At 40.3% G+C, this 18566-nt stretch overlaps 1 protein-coding gene across 3 annotated transcripts in view; it reads right to left on the bottom strand.

Annotated features, from left to right (window-relative positions):
* Positions 1–18566, bottom strand: part of Rbm27 (RNA binding motif protein 27) — a 68371-nt gene that overhangs the window by 37620 nt on the left and 12185 nt on the right. For 2 of the 3 annotated variants that reach the window (XM_036204903.1, XM_036204904.1), the window contains exons 2-7: positions 16109–16227; positions 11943–12067; positions 5983–6074; positions 5165–5358; positions 4321–4581; positions 2850–3143 (exon numbers count right to left, since the gene is read on the bottom strand). In XM_036204903.1, the coding sequence (XP_036060796.1) occupies positions 2850–3143; positions 4321–4581; positions 5165–5358; positions 5983–6074; positions 11943–12067; positions 16109–16227 (1085 nt within the window). The remainder of the gene's footprint in view (positions 1–2849; positions 3144–4320; positions 4582–5164; positions 5359–5982; positions 6075–11942; positions 12068–16108; positions 16228–18566) is intronic. The other variant, XM_036204905.1, reaches the window with a different exon arrangement.

Below are 18566 nucleotides of genomic sequence, written 5' to 3'. Positions count from 1 at the left end.
TATGTATGTACATCACATAAAATTGTTCCTGGTGCTTGTAAAGGGAGGAGAGGGTGTCTGATCCCTTGGAACTAGTTGTGAATGGTTGTGAGCCACCATGTGGGGGCTGGGAACTGAACCCAGGTCCTCTGGAAGTGCACCAGCTGCTCTTAACTGCTAAGCTATCTCTTGACCCCCTTCAATCAATATTTAATATTCACAGTTGCTAAGTTAAGGGCTGGAGATGTTGCTCAATGGTAAAGTGCTTGCCTAGTGTACTGGTCAATTTCTGTCAACTTAACACAAACCAATCCCCTGGGAAGAGAGAACTTCAAATGAAGACTGGTCTGCAGGTATGTCTATGGGAGAGTTTCTTGACTGTTAACTGAGCAGGATGCTCACTCTGGGTCTTGGGCTGTATAAGAATTGTAGCTGAACAAGCCAGTACTGAGCATTCCTCCATTGTCTCTGCTTCAGTCCTGCCTTGGCTGCCCTCACTGATGGACTGATTGTAAACTCCACACTGAAACAAACCCCAAGTTCAGTCACTATTTCATCTAGCAGCACAAGGAAAACTAGGACAGAAAGCATACACAGAGCCCTGCGAGGTGCAATCTCCAGCACCATCAATCCCACAAATCAAAGTTGAAAAAAAAATCTATATATTAAATCCTTGTGGGTTTTTTGTTGTTGTTGTTGTTGTTTTTTTTTTTTGAGCTGAGGATCGAACCCAGGGCCTTGTGCTTGCTAGGCAAGTGCTCTACCACTGAGCTAAATCCCCAACCCCTAAATCCTTGTGTGTATTATTACCAACTTTAAAAATGTATTTTGTCAGCTCACATGCTACAGAATACATGTAGAGGTCAGGGGACAAGCTGAGGGATGGTTCTCTCCTTCTGCCATATGGATACCAAGGATCAAACTCAGGTCACTGGGCTAGGTGGCAAGCTCCTTGATCTGCTGAGCCATCTCATGGCACATTTTATGATTAGTGTTATTACTATTATTATTAGTGGAGGGGAGGTTAGCCATAGTGTGCATGTGGCGGTCAGAAGACAAATCTATGCAGTCAGTTCTCTCTTGAACTTGGACATCCAGGCTTCCACAGCAAGCACCTTTCCCTGCTGAGTCATCCCGCCAGGCCTTTTGTTACCAACTTTAGTGTGTTGTAGACTTCACTACAGGGAAGCTCAGCAATGGGTACACAGTTAGGATCATGCTACATTATTTGTCCTAACTGTTTTGGTTATAGTTTTGGCACTGGGGACAAAAATCAGGGACACATAAGTCACACAGTCAAGCATTGTAGTACTGAGCTATCCCACTGCCCTAAAATAAAGTGCTTTGAAAAAAGAAAAATAGTGCTGGGGATATAGCTCAGAGGTTGACAGTTTGCCCAAAATGCATGAAGAACAGGGTTCAATCCCCAGAACTGGGAGAAGAAAAAGACAGAGAGAACCAGATAATGCAGACCTGTAATCCCAGCTACACAAGAGGCTACACAGAGCAAGAAGATGTCAAGTTCAAAGCCTGCCTGAACTATAGTTACTTCAAAGCCAGTCTGGGCAGCTTAGTTGAGACTCTGATGCAAAATAAATTGAAAGGGGCTGAGGGTAAACCTGAGTGAGGAGTACTTGCTTAGGCACGAGTGAAGCCCTAAGTTCTATCTATGCCTAGTATCAGGAACAGAGAAATATTGCTTAAATTGCAATAATTCTTAAGATAACAATTTGCTATTCTTTAATAATGCAATGTTAAATGTCAGTAGATATTTTCTTAGACCATTACATGTGTGTTAATAATTCATTCTGTAAGTTTTTCCAATTGAATTTTAAAAAACTAGTTTTATTCCTGTTCTTGCTATACTCAAAACCTTACCTCAACTGTCTGCTCAGCCTCCAGAGTGCTGGGTAACAGGAGTTTGTCACCATACATAGCCAGCCAGCAACCACTAATGCGTCTTAAGTTTATGTGGGAGGTATTAAGGCACACATACCCACCATGTGTACAGAGGTCAGAGAAGGAAGTCAAACGTCTTGCTCTATTACTCGCCACCTTATTCCCTCTAAACTCTCACTGAACCCACAGCTAGATTGGCAGACAACCCCAGCAATCCTCCTGTCTCCACCCTACCCCCTCAGAGATGGGCTATAGGCACAAAGCCATGTCTAGCTTTTAATGTCAACACCAGGGATTTGAACTCAGATCCTTAAGTCTGCACAGCAAGCACTCTTACTGACTGAGCCACCTCCCCAGGCCCTTAAATGGCCATTTTAAAACATATCTTACTCTTGATTGGGGTGGATACAATAAATGCAATTTAAAAACAAACAAACAAACAAAAAAAAAAAAACACACAAAAAGTCTTTTTCAGTAAGAAATCCACATGGAAATACACACAGTTAATGACATGGTATTTAGAATTTACTCCCACAAAAACAAATCAACCCAAAACACTATGAGAACAGAGTTAAATCAAAGTTGACTGAATAGATAATCACTGAGGCCAATTAGACAAATACTGCCTAAATTAGTATTCATCCTCTAAAGAGTCTATAATTTAAAAAATCTCAATGAGGAGATTTTCTTTAAGTACTAAGAAAATCCACAAACCTCCCAGCATGTTTCTTCGCTAACATCTTAAGATACTAACAAGGTTTCGTCTCCAGATCAATACAAGGTAGGCTACTACAGACAAAGGGCACGCTGCAGGTAGAGTAAAGAATGGCAGAAAGTAAGAACATCTTAACTATGGAAGAATATTTTAAATTCCATTACTGTTTTTCAAACATTTTAAAGTTAGCAAAGGGGATGAGGTTCTTCTAAATACAACTCATCAACAAAACAAGATTCAACCAACACATACTTACTTGGTATGGGAAGCACAACAGAAGGTGGAGGCTGACCATGTCCTTGAGGAACAGGAAGTCTCATACTATGGCCAGGGCCTGGGCCTGGGCCGGGACCAGGACCAGGGCCAGGACCAGGGCCTGGGCCTGGGCCTGGCATTGGAGGCATTAACATTCCGGGAGGTGGTGGAGGAGGAAGCCCAGGAGGAGGGGGTGGGAAAGGAATCATACTTGGCAGAGCAACTTCATCAACAACTAGAGGATCATTTCCATGATCAAACTGACAAAGGTCACCAAGTACACAAAATCCTCTTTCTGTAAGAATTAAAATTAAAGAAACAAAAACAAAAACCTTATTACGATCTACTTAGAGTTAAAAGAATAAAACAAATTCCAGAAAACTCAACATCCTAATTTACATTGAAGTTTTTTTCTAAGAAGTGGAAAATCTCCTTAGGGCTCACCTGTTAGTAACCACATAATCTTGAGGTAGAGGCAAGCATATTCTCTATTCTCTATGAGAATATGACGTATTGAAATTTTACAACAGTAGGGTCAAACAGGATACTAAGTAGCTACTATTAGATTAACCAAGTTGCTAAATTTTTATAAGAAACAGGTGTGGTGGTGACTCCTGTAATCCTAGCACTCTTGAGGCTGAGGCAGGATTTCAAGTTTGAGGCCAGCCTGAGTTACATGCACATTTGAGGCAAGCCTGGGCTACATAATAAGACTCATTTTAAAAAAGTTTTTTTTTAAATAATAAAACCTAGATATTTTACCAAATGCCCATTTATCAAAGGTTTGATAGGAACAAATAAGCCTTGAACTAATAATTTCGTTTCAATGATCTATTTCATAATATTTTTTAAAGCAACCATTCTTGCTATATATGGTTCAAATTTAAAATACTCAAGTAGATACAAGACAGGTAATGTTCTAGAATATAATAAAATAACTATAGTTGACAGTTGTTTTAAAATAGTTGGTAGAAAAGATCATGAACATTCCCAACACCAAAAATAGGTTTGAGGTTACAAACATGCTAGTTAACCCTGATTTGATTACTACATACAGTATACATGTGCTGAAATCGTGCTGTATGCTATAAGTACGAATAGTATGCATCAATTTAAACAATATTTTAACATTAAATTTCCAGTAGGCAAGGTATACATGGCTATTTATTGCAGAACTGCTTATAACTGAAAATGCCGGAAAGGACTAAGTGCGTATTTATGATAAATGGGTTAAACACATAGAATACTAAGTAAGAGCCTCAAAAAACAATTGAGGTTCTTTGCATGTCAGTATGGGGGCATTTTCAGGAAACTATAAGTGAAAAAACATTACATGGTGTATGAAGAAAAAGAAAACACTAGTATTCACATAAAAAAAGGAAGGCAGGTTGCTGGGGAGCACCCATGTAGTATCTGCAACACTTGCTTTCCTAGCTGGGAACAGCACGGACAAAAGAGAAGGCAGTCTTTACCATCATAATCTCTGCAGCGCCTCTTTGGTGGTGGATTTCGACCAAAAGAGTTGGAAGAGCTATGATTGTTATAGTAATTAGACCAGCTCTCGGTGGTGTTTTCAGAATGGTGAGCAGGTGCAATCACAGTGACAGTGCTGGGAATAGACTGCGCCCCAGAGGAGTACTGCTCACAAGAGTTGGGAGGTGGAGCAGACACGGGCACATAGGAGCTCTCTAGGTCGTTTCTTTCACTCTTAAACTTCGATCTTTCCCTGTGCTCTGTTTTAGAGACAGAAAGAAACAAGAGAGGTCACATGTTGACATGCTTAAGCTACACTTCTTGTCTAAGAACAGCAATGCTGAGAACAGCAACATTGGCTTACTGAGAGATCTACAGCTTAAACTCATTCACTAGCAGTACATTCTAAAAGCAGGAACATCGCCACCTCGGCATATCTCAACAGACTTGTGAAAAACAATTTTACACTCTCAACAACTACACTGACAGAATTTTGGTCAGGTTTTCCACTGGAATTTTAGGACTTTCCTTTTTATGAATATTGGGCAACCTCCATAGCAAGTCAATTCAATTACTTTCAGGGAAAACAAAACAAAAAAACAAAAGAAGGCAACCTTTTTACTCAAGTGCTGTTGTCACTAACTAAAAAAACATTTGTGTCAATTATAAAAATGATTTAAACCTTGATATACACTATAATAACTTAGAATAACTTCTAAAAAAACTGCCTTAATTCCAAGAGTATACAAGATTAGCACTGTCTTTGTAAAAAGATCAATATCCAGCTTTGGGAGACAATTTCAGTTTGCCCACTCCTCCCGGCCGGGGCTATGGTCTACTCACCGACGTTCCTGTTTGGATCTCGGTCTTTGCTGCGGCCCCTGCTTCGGCTCCGACTCCGACTCAAGCCTCGGCTCTTACTCCGGCTCTTGCTCCTGCCCCTTCGCCAGTCATACTTCTCACGGTACAGCTCATTCCGCTCGTAGTACCGCTCATAATCTCTCCACTTGCCATCTTCTCTTTTCTTCTCACGCGTCCTGTAATACACAGATATAAACGCCATACGGGGACTAGAGAAATGAGATCTGTGCACAAGTCACAATTCATAATGTCTAGTTTAGAGTGCCTCGAGACTGATGCTAACTCTTCTAACCATGATTAAAAGGGGAAAGGGTTTTCCACTTCAAGTACACACACAGGGCAGGGAGAAATGAAAAAGAAGAGGTGAACCCAAAGTATGAGGGAAAGTGGGGGAGAAGACAGAAATCAGGAGGAGAAAGAGGGAAAGGCTCAAAACAAGTCTTCCTAAACAAAGAGCACGTTGTGATCAAAGGTGAACATCTGCCAAATTGTACCCCTTTGGTATATGCTAGCATGGATAATTTTAATACGGAGCACCCCTAAACGAATGGAACATTTCACTATAATTCTCTGAGGAGACTGCTCCCACCCCTGCGCTCTTGGGGAAAGCAAATAATGACTGTTTTTTAGACACAGAAGCTGAGACAACAGCAAAAGACAGAATGGAAAGAAGGAAACACTCTCCTCCTCCTCGGGGCTTTAGAGAGGGCGTTGGGACACAGACCACAAATGCTATGCAACTAGCTTTGCATGCTAAAGCGGCTTTCAGTAACTTACTATTTTCAAAGACAAATACAAACCTTCGTTCACTGGATTCTGAACGACTCTTCTGGGGACTAGGATATTTCTTCTTTCTACCATCTCGTTCTTCTTCTGCTGGCTCTTGAAATACCTGTGAGATTTGTTAGAATTATTCCTCAGTTGGTGGTAGTGGCACATCGACTTTAATCCCAGCACTCAGGGGGCAGAGGCAGGTGTTCGAGGCCAACCTGGTCTACAGAGCAAGTTACAGGTCAGCCAGGACTACAAAGAGCCCCTGCCTCAATAAAATAAAATAAAATAATAAAAATTAATTAATAAAGTTTGGGTTGGTGTGGCTGTGTAAGCCTTTAACCTCAGCACTCAGGAAGTAGAGCCTGACAGAGCTCTGTGAGTTTGAAGCCAACCCAGTCTCCATAGCAAGACCCTGTCTCAAAATCATAATAAATGAATAGGTTAGTTTGGGTCAGGTATGGTAACATGCAAAAGCAATCCTACTGAGCATTTTGGAGACGAAAACAGAAGGATCATGAATTCAAGGCAACCTTGGATACCATGAAACCCTCAAAATTAAAAAAAAAAAAAAAAGATTGGGGAGCTGGGGCCTAGCTTAGTAGTCAAGCACAATGTCTTGGGTTTGAGTCTTAGTACCACTTACAAATGAATAAAATTTGTTAGAACTAAACAAATTTCCAAATAATGGAGAAGCCCTTACTTATTAATATCAGAATCAGGAAATGGACCAGAAGGTAACAATTTAATAAAATGCAGACAGTATAATAATGGCAACCACAATATGGCAGACATATGACAGCAGAGAACATACTCATCCAACTGGATTCAAAAGTCCGTTTCCTCTACCAATTTACAAGGAACACAAATGATGCATTAATCCACCAAGAAGCAACAAGCTGAATCTAGACAATAAGAACTCCACAGAACAAACAGTGTTTCTTCACAAAGTACAATCCTGGGAAAGTTTTGGTAAAAAAGAACAAAGGTTGTGTGCAACATAAACTATAGCACACATCTATTGTTTTTCAGTACCAGATGAGCTGCATCAATGGTCCAAATTCTCTTGCCTGTTTCCCCTGTGGCCAATAATCTAATTATAAAAACAAGTGGCAGTGCGATGCAGCTGAGGCTCAAGAAGTCACGACAGCTAGTCCTAAGATTTGTTTCAGAACGAGCTGCGAGCTGCAAAAGCAGCAGCTGAGCAGGTCAGGAATTAAACCATTACGTTTATGTGTGACTGTGTGAACTACTATTTATACCAGCAGTCACAATGAACTCAAACATAAAATCTTAGGAACAAGAAATGCCAGGCAACTGTCCATCAGGAGAGCTCTAGAGCTAAGCTCACATTATCCATTTCTCAGTTTTCAAAATTAGACTTTACTACAAAGATACTACAAATGGGACCCTACAATGATTTTTTAAACTGTTCTTTTCAAACAAGATAACCATTTTTAAAAAACAATTTATTTTTTGTGAGTTCTGCATATATGAATATGTCCCATGTGAGTGGATGGTGCCTTGGAGAGGCTAGAAGATCAGCTAGAGCTATAGTTGCAGGTGTTTATACCATCTCATGTGGGAGCTGGGAAGATCATGAAGAATGGCAATGCTCTATCAACTGAGCCACCATCTCTTCAGCTCCCAGGATCATTTTGTTAATATTCAAATCAATTGTCATTAGATTCTCATAAGTCAGTGAGTACTTGCTATAACTATAGAAAAAGTCTACCTGTCATTAAAAAAATAGGTTATAAAATATTTTACCTATACCAAATATATAAATTATATACCATAAAGCACCAAAGAAAAATTTCTCAACTGTATGCAAGGAAGGTCTCCATTTTTCCTACTTGAAAAGACATAGCAAAAACCTCACTAGCCTACTTTTTAAAGACTTTATGAGCCAGGCTCAGCAGTTAGTATACACGTTGAAGCCTAGCATTTGGGAAGTGAAGGCAGATAAATCAAGAGTTCAAGGCCACTTTGGGCTGCATGAGACCTTGCCTCAAAAACTGTAAGTTGGGGACTGAAGAGATGGTTTAGTGGTTAAGCACTGGTTATTCTTGCAGAGAACTTGGGTTCAATTCCCAGCACCCACATCGCAACTCAAACTGCCTATAACTCCAGTCTCAGGGGATCCAACACCCTCTTCTTGCCTCTGAGGGCACTACCTTTCACATGGTGTACAGACACACACATAGGCAAAACACCCAAACACATAAAATAAAATACTATTAAAAAAAAAAGAAGTACATACATAAATAAAAAGAAATTATATAAGAACAAAGAAAAATCAGGCAGTGGTGGGGCGCACCTTTAATCCTAGCACTCAGGAAGCAGAGGCAGGTGGATCTCCGTAAGTTCAAAGCCACTCTGGTTTCCAGAGTGAGTTCCAGGACAGCCAAGGCTACACAGAGAAACCCTGTCTTGAAAACTTTAAAAAAAAAAAAAAAAAAAAGTAAGTGATAATGGTGTCAGCTGATCTTAATTTAAAACAGCCAGTTTGTCAGATCAGTTCAATTATATAATATTTGGTTAAAAGCACTGACTGCTCTTCCAGAGGACCTGAGTTCGATTCTCAGCACCCACATGATGGCTAACAGTTGTCTTTAACTCAAGTTTCAAGGGATCCAACGCTCTCTTTAGGCAGTGCATACACATGGTACACAGACATATATGGAGGCAAAATATCCATACACACAATAAAAATAAATCTAAGAAATGTTTAAAGTGAGTCAGAAATGACAACTAAACAATACACAAAAACCTCAGAATGAATTCCATATAGAAAGAAATGAACAGTCTATAAGTAAGAAACACTGCTGGGTAAACTAATAAAATTGAAATAGACAGTACATGGTATGGAGGTTAACGATACTGAAACTGGGGTGTGTGTGTGTGTGTGTGTGTGTGTGTGTGTGTGTGTGTGTGTGATACCCCATGTGTGTATAAATGTAGACACCAGAGGTCTATGTCTGGTGTCTTCCTCTATGACTCCCCACCTTATTCTTTGAGACAGGTTCTCTCTCTAAACCTGGAGCTCACTGGTACCACCAGACTGGTACCCAGCAAGTCCCAGGCATCCTCTCAGTACTGGTATTATAGGCACAAGGACTAGGGTTTGTGTAAGGGTTCTGGAGGTGCAGAATCAAACTCTGGCCCTCATGTTTGTGGAGCAAGCACTTTAATCAATCTCCGGCTTTTTATTGAGACAGGATTTCATGTATCCCACATTTCATATATCCTATTTATTGCCTTGAATTCACTATTATAGCCATGAACTCCTGATTCCTCTGCCCTTGCCATGCAAATACTGGTATTACAGTCTGCACCATCACACCTAATTTAATATGGCACTAGTGTTCAAACCTGAGGCTTGTAGGTGTTTGGCCAGCACTCTATGAAGACTGAGCTCAATCTTAGCTCCCGAAAAAATATTCTTATTCTTAAAAATACAAAAAGATGAAGGGCCATGGTTTATGAGAACAATGACTCAAAAAAAATTAAGGTGCAGACATATAATGATATAATGAAAGTAAGTGAGGCAAATCCTCAATAACAAACACATCTTGGTAGGCATCATGAGTGCTGTGGGTGCTACCTGGATAATTCTGATCTAAGTTTACAGTTACTGCTAAATAAAAGATTTTTAAGTCATTTTGTCTGTAGAATTAAGTAAATTTTAGAAGTTGGAAAATGGGAGTTAGAGAGACAGTTCAGCAGTTAAGAGCATTTGCTGCTTTTGCAGAGGACCCAGGTTCAGTTCCCAGCACTCATATGACAGCTCAAAACTGTCTATAACTCTAGTTCCAGGGAATCTGTCTTAGTTAGGAGTAGTATTTCTATAATGAAATACCACAACCAAAAGCAACTTAGGGAAGAAAAGGTTTATCTGGTTTACACTTCCACATCATGAAGGAAGTCAGGGCAGGAACCTAGAGGTAGGAGCTGATGCGGATGCTATGGAAGAGTGCTGCTTCCTAGCTTGTTCGTAGTGGATTGCTCAGCCTGCTTTCTTATAGAACTTAGAACCACCCACAGGGATGGCACCACCCCACAATTAGCTGGGTCCTCCCCCACCATTGCTAATTAAGAAAATGCCCTACAGGCTTGCCCACAGCTGGATTTTATGGGGGCATTTTTCAATTGAAGTTCCCACCTCTCTTGGTGACTCCAGCCTGTGTCAGGTTGACAGTAAACTAGCCAGCACAGGATCCAACATCCTCTTCTGGCTTCCATAGTCACCAGGCATGCACACATGGTGCACAGACATACATGCAGGCAGATACATACATGAAAAATCATTTTTTAGATTGATTTATTTATTTTATGTGTATGAATTTTTTGCTTGCATGTATGTCTGTGTACTATGTGCATCATGGAAATGGAGTTATAGATGATTGTGAACTGCTATGTTTGTGGTGGGAATCAAACCCAGATCCTTTACAAGAACAAGCACTCTTAACCACTAAGCCAACTCTATAGCTGATTAAAATAAAAACAAATATTTCTTTAAAAAGTTGGAAAATATTTCTGTTCCTGGTACTGGTCTAAAGACTACCTATATGTGTACATAAAAATCTCTTTTCCAGCTGGGTGGTGGTAATGGATGCCTTTAATCCCAGCACTCCAGAGGTAGAGGCAGGAGGACCTCTATGAGTCCTCCTTCAACACAGAGGACTAAAAGTTTAATTTCAATAAAGATATATGTGCTGGGAGTGTAGCTCAGAGTGCACTTGCCTGGTTCAGGTCCCACACTGGGTGCAATGGTGACACATGATACCAGCACTCTGGAGGTGGAGGCAGAAGTAGCAGGTTTCCAAGGTTATCCTTGGCCACATAGTGAGTTTGAGACCAGCCTGGGATATGAGACCCCATCTCTTTTGAAACTCATCCCACAGCCAGGTGGTGGTGGTGGTGCATGCCTTTAATATCAACGCTGGATCTCTGAGTTCAAGGCTAGTCTGGTCTACAGAGTGAGTTCCAGGATAGCCAGGGCTAAACAGAGAAACACCCGTCTTGAAAAGCCAAAAACACAACAAAAAACCCTCTTTTCCACATTCTTATCAAATATTGCTTGATTTATATAGAAAAGAAACTATAAATGAAAGCTATATTGTTCCTTTATTGGTTCAAGCAAGCAATTAGGTTGGAATCTTCTTAAAATTATATTGTGGGAGTATATACATACACATGAGTGCAGGTGCCCACTGACATCAAAGGCATCTCATCCCCTGGGCTGGAGTTACACATGGTTATAAGCTACCAGATGTATGTGCTGGGAACCAAACTCAAGACCTCTGCAAGAGCAGTATGTACTCTTAACCTCTTAACTACAGAGCCAACTTTCTAGCTCCTTAGCCTGGTATCTTTAATCATGTCTTTATTTCTGTTTATTTTTCCAATGTTGACAGTGTGGTTAATGGAGTAAATCATTCTCTGTATATGTGACAGTATGTTACCTAATGATTTCTCTTGAAGTTTCATACTTTACTTTCATTCAAGCCTCTGTATGTAGCCAAATTTTCCTTCTTTAGAAATCACTGGATTCCTCTGAAGGACGAAGAAATAGCTCTACAGCTAACAGTGCTTGCTGTCTGGTCACAAGGACCTGGGTTTAAATGCTGTCACCCACATTAACGGGGTATTCTACTCCCACCTGTAACCCAACTCTGGGAAGCAAAAGATTCCTAGCGCTGGCTGGTTTGTAGCCTAGCTAAGAAAATCCAACTCTAGGTGTAGGGAGAAACTCTGCCTTAAAACAAACAAACAAAAAAACCAAAAAGAGGGAGGGGACATGGTGACAACACCTTTAACCACAGCATAGGAAGCAGGGACAGGTGGATCTCTAAGTTCAAGGCCAGTGATGGCTACATAGTAAGACCCTGTCTCAAAAAAAAAAAAAAAAAAACCCACAAAGAAACAAAAATAATTTCAACTTGCAATTAAGAATGCTGGTAACGGAATCTAAGAAGTGTATTACCTCTTCTTTAATTTCTTCTTTTTCTTGAACTAGTGGTTTTGGCTCAGGTTTAACTGGTTCCAATGGTGGAAGGTAGTTTTTAGTATAAAGACTTTCAAAGAGCTTGTCCACAAAACCTGAAGTCTCTAAAGAGAAAAAAAATTTAAATGTTTTACAAACAAAAATGGAAAGTTTAAACACTGTTACCAATGTTTTAGAAAAACAAGGGATCTTTAACACTGCTGTCAGGTTTTTAAAACCAAGACTTACCTTAAAGGAAGAAATATCCCTTCTAGAAGTTTTGTTTCTTTTTAAATCTTTCAAACATAATTACATGTGTACAAATGATATAAGCTTAAGATTTTGTTGCTTAAGTTAAGAACAACAGATTACCTCAGAAAAGCATCCTCAGACAAACTCCTTTACACTACTAATTTTATAAGCAAACTTTTTTTTTCAAAACAGTATAAAACTGTTAGCTGAAGTGGAACATGGTGGTTCATAGCTGTACTACTATAATTAGGAGGCGGGGTGAGAGGATCACTAACTTAGACCACTTAGTGAGTTCCAGGGCAGCCTGTACTAGAGTGATACTCCCACCAAAGGATAAATAAATAAATAACACAACCCAGAGGCTAGAGATATGGTTCAGCAGCTAAGGGAGCTTGCTTGCTGCTCTTATAGAGGACCCAGGTTTGGTTCTGGAAACCCCTTGGCAGCTCACAAGCATCCATAACTGAGTTCTAAGGGATCTGGCGCCCTCTAGTGGCCTCTACAGGCACCAGGCATGCACACAGTATACTGACAACATGTAGGCAAAACATTCATACACCTAAAATAAAAATAACTTTCAAAAAATTAAAAATAGATTTGTAGATGTAGGTGAGTGTTTGCCCAGTATGTAGAAAATCCTGGGTTTAATCAATAGTAAGCTAGGCTTAGTGGTTTACGCCTACAATCCCAATACTTCAGAGGCAAAGGCAAGAAGACCAGAAGTTCACAGAAGTCTAAGGTTATCCTCCAATACATGACAGGTTCAAATATATCCTGTGCTATATGAGTCCCTATCAACAAAGAAGAAAAACACATAAGAATAAAAAAACTGCTAACTCTTGCTGACTGTTACATATAACTTTAAGGTAATAGATTAGATTCTTCGAAACCTTTTATAAACAACTTTCTTCATAATCTATTGTATTTTCACAGGTATCAATTTTGTAATCTGAAAGATAGTTCAATAAAAACAAACAGATAAATAAAAACAAAAACAAAGCTAATGAGATGGCTCAATGAGTAAAGGCCCTTACCACAAACCCTGCTGACCCGACTCCAATCTCCATGACCCACAGTGTAGGAGAGAACCCACTCAGAAAGTTGTCCTCTGACCTCCAAATGCATGCTGTGGCACACGCACACATGCAAAATAAATAAATAAACAGATAGATAGATAGATAGGTAGATAGATAGATAGATAAATGTAACTTTTCAGAGTCTATTTACCAAATACTGTTGGTTCCAAGTCTCTACTTTCAAACAAAGGAAAAGCAAACAAGGAAAAGGCAGATAAACTGGCAAAATACAGCAGAGTGTTACAAGCACCATGAAAAAAAAGAATAAGGCACTCAGGTATGGTGGTACCTGCCTTTAATCTCAGTACTTAGGAGACACAAGGCAAGCAGATGTCTTAAGTTCAAAGCCTGCCAGGGATACACAGTGAGACCCTTTCTTTAAAATACTGAACAATCCAATTAAAAAATGGGCTAAAGAGCTAAACAGAGAATTCTCAAAAGAATCACAATTGGCTGAAAGACATTTAAAGAAATGCTCAACATCCTTAGTCATCAGAGAAATGCAAATCAAAACAACTCTGAGATAACACCTTACACCTGTCAGAATGGCTATGATCAAAACCACTAATGACAGTCTATGTTGGAGAGGATGAGGAGCAAAGGGAACACTCCTCCACTGTTGGTGGGACTGCAAACTTGTACAACCACTGTGGAAGTCAGTATGGCGGTTTCTCAGAAAACTGGGACTCGATCTACCTCAAGACCCAGCCATACCACTCTTGGGCATATACCCAAGGAATGCTCAATCATATCACAAAGACAAATGCTCAACTATGTTCATAGCAGCACTATTCGTAATAGCCAGAACCTGGAAACAACCTAGATGCCCATCAACTGAAGAAAGGATTAAGAAAATGTGATACAGGTTGGGGATTTAGGTCAGTGTTAGAGCACTTGCCTAGGAAGCGCAAGGCCCTGGGTTTGATCCTCAGCTCAAAAAAAAAGAAAAAAGAAAATGTGGTACATATACACAATGGAGTATACACACTACTCAGCAGATTAAAACAATGACAGCATGAAATTTGCAGGCAAATGGATGGAACTAGAAAATATCATCCTGAGTGAGCTAACCCAAACCCAGAAGGACAAACATGGTATGTACCCACTCATAAGTGGATACTAGATATAAAGCAAAGAACAATCAGACTGCAACCCACAGAACCAGGAAGGCTATATAGCAGGGGAGACCCTAGGATGACTGTGACTTATAATAAGTTTTGGTTTTACTCAATTACTGGGCAAGCCTCAATGAAACATTTCATTATTAGGATAAGAATTTGTACTGTATCAAGCTGATAATAGAAAATAAATAAATAAATAAGTGTGTGGGGGGGGGAGCCAGGTGGTGGTGGCACACGCCTTTAATCCCAGCATGTGGGAGGCAGAGGCAGGTGGACCTCAGTGAGTTCGAGGCCAGCCTGGTCTACAAAGTGAGATCCAGGACAGCCAAGACTATTAAACAGAGAAATCCTGTCTCAACCCCCCCCCCCCCCAAAAAAAAAGAAAAAAGGAATAAAGCAGAACTGAAAGGAGGAAAGAAAAGGGTAACTGGAGCATGGACTATTCTACAAACTACACTGGGGAGAACTTGAGATGCCATCTCAAGAGATCCAGAGGACATGAGAGTCTCCCAAGCAAACATAAAACACATCCACGGGCTCGAAGAAAGGATACACTCGATGACAAAGACAGGGAGGTGGGCAGTGTGGCTTAGAGGACTGGGCAGAGGTGGGATAGGACAGAAACTATCAAAAAAACAGCAAGAGAAACTTCCTGCCAGCTCTGTATGGTTGGAGGATGCTGGGAAAGGAAATCGGAGACAGTCTCATGCAGTCCAGCCTATGCAGCAAAGGACAGCCAATCTTCTGATCCTTCTGCTTCCAATTCCAAGTGCTGAGTCACAGCCAGCACCTCATGTCCAGTTGGAGATGAGAAGTTAAAGGTACAGCGAGAAGAGAATCATACCCATTCTTCCTGGATCTCAAATGCCCCAGACAAGACAAAGAACACTGTGTTCTCTGTATTAACAGCAAGTGTATGCTACTTCAGGGCTGGGGAGACAGCTCAATGAAGTGCTTGCTACACAAGTGTAAGAACCTGAATTTGAACCCAGAATCCATGCCATGGTGGCACTTGTTTGTAGTCACAGCACTGGAGAAGGAAGACCTCTGGGGCTTGCTGGTCAGCCAGCCTAGCCTACTTTGCCAAGTTCCAGACCAATGAGACAAGAAACCTAAGATGGAAGGCTCCTGAGAAATGACACCAGAGTTGACCTACTTTCACCACAAATACTTATGTGCACCTGCACATACACGAATATCATAAATACATATGCATGGGCACACACACACACACACACACACACACACACACACACACATACATACACACACACACAAGCACTAGAAAGCAACTTCAGTTGCCTTAAATAGTTATCCCTCAACCATCAGCTAAGTACTGCCAAAGCTGCAAAGAATCTAAAGTATTAAAGCCACTGTCTCAGTACAGGAAAGAAGCAAAGGATAGGAAAAATCTGTCCTTCCTAAACACAAAACAAATGTATAAGCACTCATGAATGGGTATACTGAAGGATTCAAAGGACCCTGACTACCTTACTGTAAAGCATCTCACTTCATTGGTGCATATAGTAAAACTGGAATGATACAGAGATTAACATGGTACTATTCGAGGATGGATTACACACAAATTCCAAAGCCGCCCCCCGCCCCCAAGCTTATACCTTCATGAAGTCTGGTTGTGTTGCTGCTTCTAGCTGTTTTCAGGAAGTTTTAAATTACAAATATTTACCTAAAATACTTGAAGGCCCCAAACAATTACCTTTTTGTAAAAAGACATCAAGTTGATCAGCACAAAAGGCTTTCAATTCCTTCTCAGGTTTGTCCTTCTTGACCAGTGCTACAACATAGTTGGCTAGGGCTGAAGGGTCAGCATCACATCTAGTTAGACAAAGAGAAAATTAAAATTGTAAACATTGTGTATAAACAGTGACATTATTAGTAAAATTACCCGTTTTAGAAAATCAAAGATCAAAGATTTAAAGTGACTTCAAACACAGGCAGCTATCATAACAAATAGCATATATGTACTCCAAGTGAGATTTTCCTTTTCTGTTTGTTTGTTTTAATAATTAATTTGCCTCCTATTTCCAAAGTTCTAGTAACACCAAGAACATTGAACCAGGACATTTATTTGCTTTCTCAGAAGCAACAGGGAAAGGGTAGCCCCTACAATGCTAGCACCACTAACACCCCCAGGATCTGTGTGTTTCATGTGACCAGTAAGAAAAAGCAAGAAAAGGGGAAAGTGATGGACAGATTATTCCTCTTCTCAAGAGTACCCTTCCCTAGAGCCACAGGGATCAACATCCAAAATTGGCTACTCAACCTACTACTAACCTCACCCTGTTCTTTAGTCATTACTGGTTAGCTTGCTTCACAGCTGCAAGCAAAAGAAAGCACCAAGAGCTAAAAACAAGTCTACAAGTGCTTGAAAGGTGGCAGAAAGAACCCTCGTTTGCTTTGATACTCAAAAACACCTCCTATGCCAGAGATCATATGATTCTGGCTGCTGACTCCTAACCAATCTGTCAGACGTAATGTTTGATCTATGTCACATCACACTAAAAGTTTACATGTTGTATGTACATATGTATGTATTTTTAAAATAGACTATATTTCCCAATACATGCATGTTTAAGTAGCACATAACCCCATGTAGCCTCAGAGTTATTTGGGTTTTTGTTTTGTTTTGTTTTATTTCTGAGACAGAGTCTCACTCATCTAGAATTTTATGTGGCCTTAAATCCTCCTGCCTTTGCCTACTGGAATTGGAGGTGTATGCTACCTTGTTGTGCTTTATCAAGGTAAAATGAACATTCAGGATGATAGTAAATTAAATCATCGGCTAAGCAAAATGATCAAATCTTTATAAAATGCTACTCAATATAATCTTGTTCGATAATTCTTAGGCCTCCTCCGTCAAAGAGAAAGCCTAAGACATTTAAACTTATGACTGTCAATCACATTTTCCAACAAAAGAAAAACTAATACCTCTACTTCAGAAGTGATGTCTCAAACCTAAAATTCCAGGATTAGGAAGACCAGGGCACTGAGTTTAGGGGCACATTGGGTCAAGGAAACTATCTTAAAATAAATAAGCCTAAACAAAAGCCTGCACATTAGTAAAAAAGCAGAACTTTCCTTCCTTGCCAATACTGTCTTAAGGAAGGGGATTCTCTAAAGCCTATACACCTGGAGGACAGGCATGAGAACTGACTTCGGATACGTAGCACATACAAAAAGAGTTATGGTCGTATGTTTGTAATTCTAGTATTAGTGGGGCAGAGACAGTCAGATCCCCAGAGCCTGATGATCAACCAATGTAGCCAATCAGCAAGTTTCAGTAAGAGATGAGGTAGAGAGGGATATAGAAAGAACACCTGATGTTGACCTCTGGCTTCCACATACACATGTTAGAGAGATCATGCACCTAATTCTAGAGACAGAGACAGACTATGCACCTAATTCTAAAAAAGAAAAAATATATTCATTGTCAATTTTATAAAATACAGAGCTAATTTACAAAATCAGAAGGAATGGTCAAAGTGTGCTAGGAATGAATTATATTATTATTTGCATACTACAATAATACACAATTTAAAAAGGAAAGTCAGCTGGGCAGTGGTGGTACACGGCTTTAATCCCAGCACTTGGGAAGCAGAGGCAGGCAGACCTCTGAGGTCAAGGCCAGCCTGGGCTACAGAGCTAGTTCCAGGAGAGCCAGGGCTTCACAGAGAAACTGTATCTCAAAAGACTAAAGAAAGGAAGGAAGGGAGCTAGAGAGATGGCTCAGAAGTTAAGAGCACTGGCTACTCTTCTAGAGGTCATGAGTTCAATTCCCAGAAACCATATGGTGGCTCACAACCATCTGTAATGAGATCTGATGCCTTCTTCTGGCATTCAGGCATACCACTATACATAATAAAGAAAACTCAGATCTTTGACAGAGTTTCTATTGCTGTGATGAAACACCATGACCAAAAAGCAAGTTGGGGAGGAAAGGGTTTATTTGGCTTATACTTCCATAGTTGTTCATTATTGAAGGAAGTCAGGGTAGGAACACAAACAAGGCAGAGGCCATGGGGGGGGGGGCTGTTGCTTACTGGCTTGCTCATCTCTGGGCTTGCTTTCTTACAGAACCATCAGCCCAGAGATGGCACCACCCACCATGGGCTGGGTCCTCTTCCATTGATTACTAATTGAGAAAATGCCTTACT

The sequence above is a fragment of the Onychomys torridus genome, chromosome 13 (genome assembly GCF_903995425.1).
Source record: "Onychomys torridus chromosome 13, mOncTor1.1, whole genome shotgun sequence".
Classification (NCBI taxonomy): domain Eukaryota; kingdom Metazoa; phylum Chordata; class Mammalia; order Rodentia; family Cricetidae; genus Onychomys; species Onychomys torridus.
Note: the sequence above shows the minus strand (reverse complement) of the source record. Positions and strands in the feature narration are given on the sequence as shown.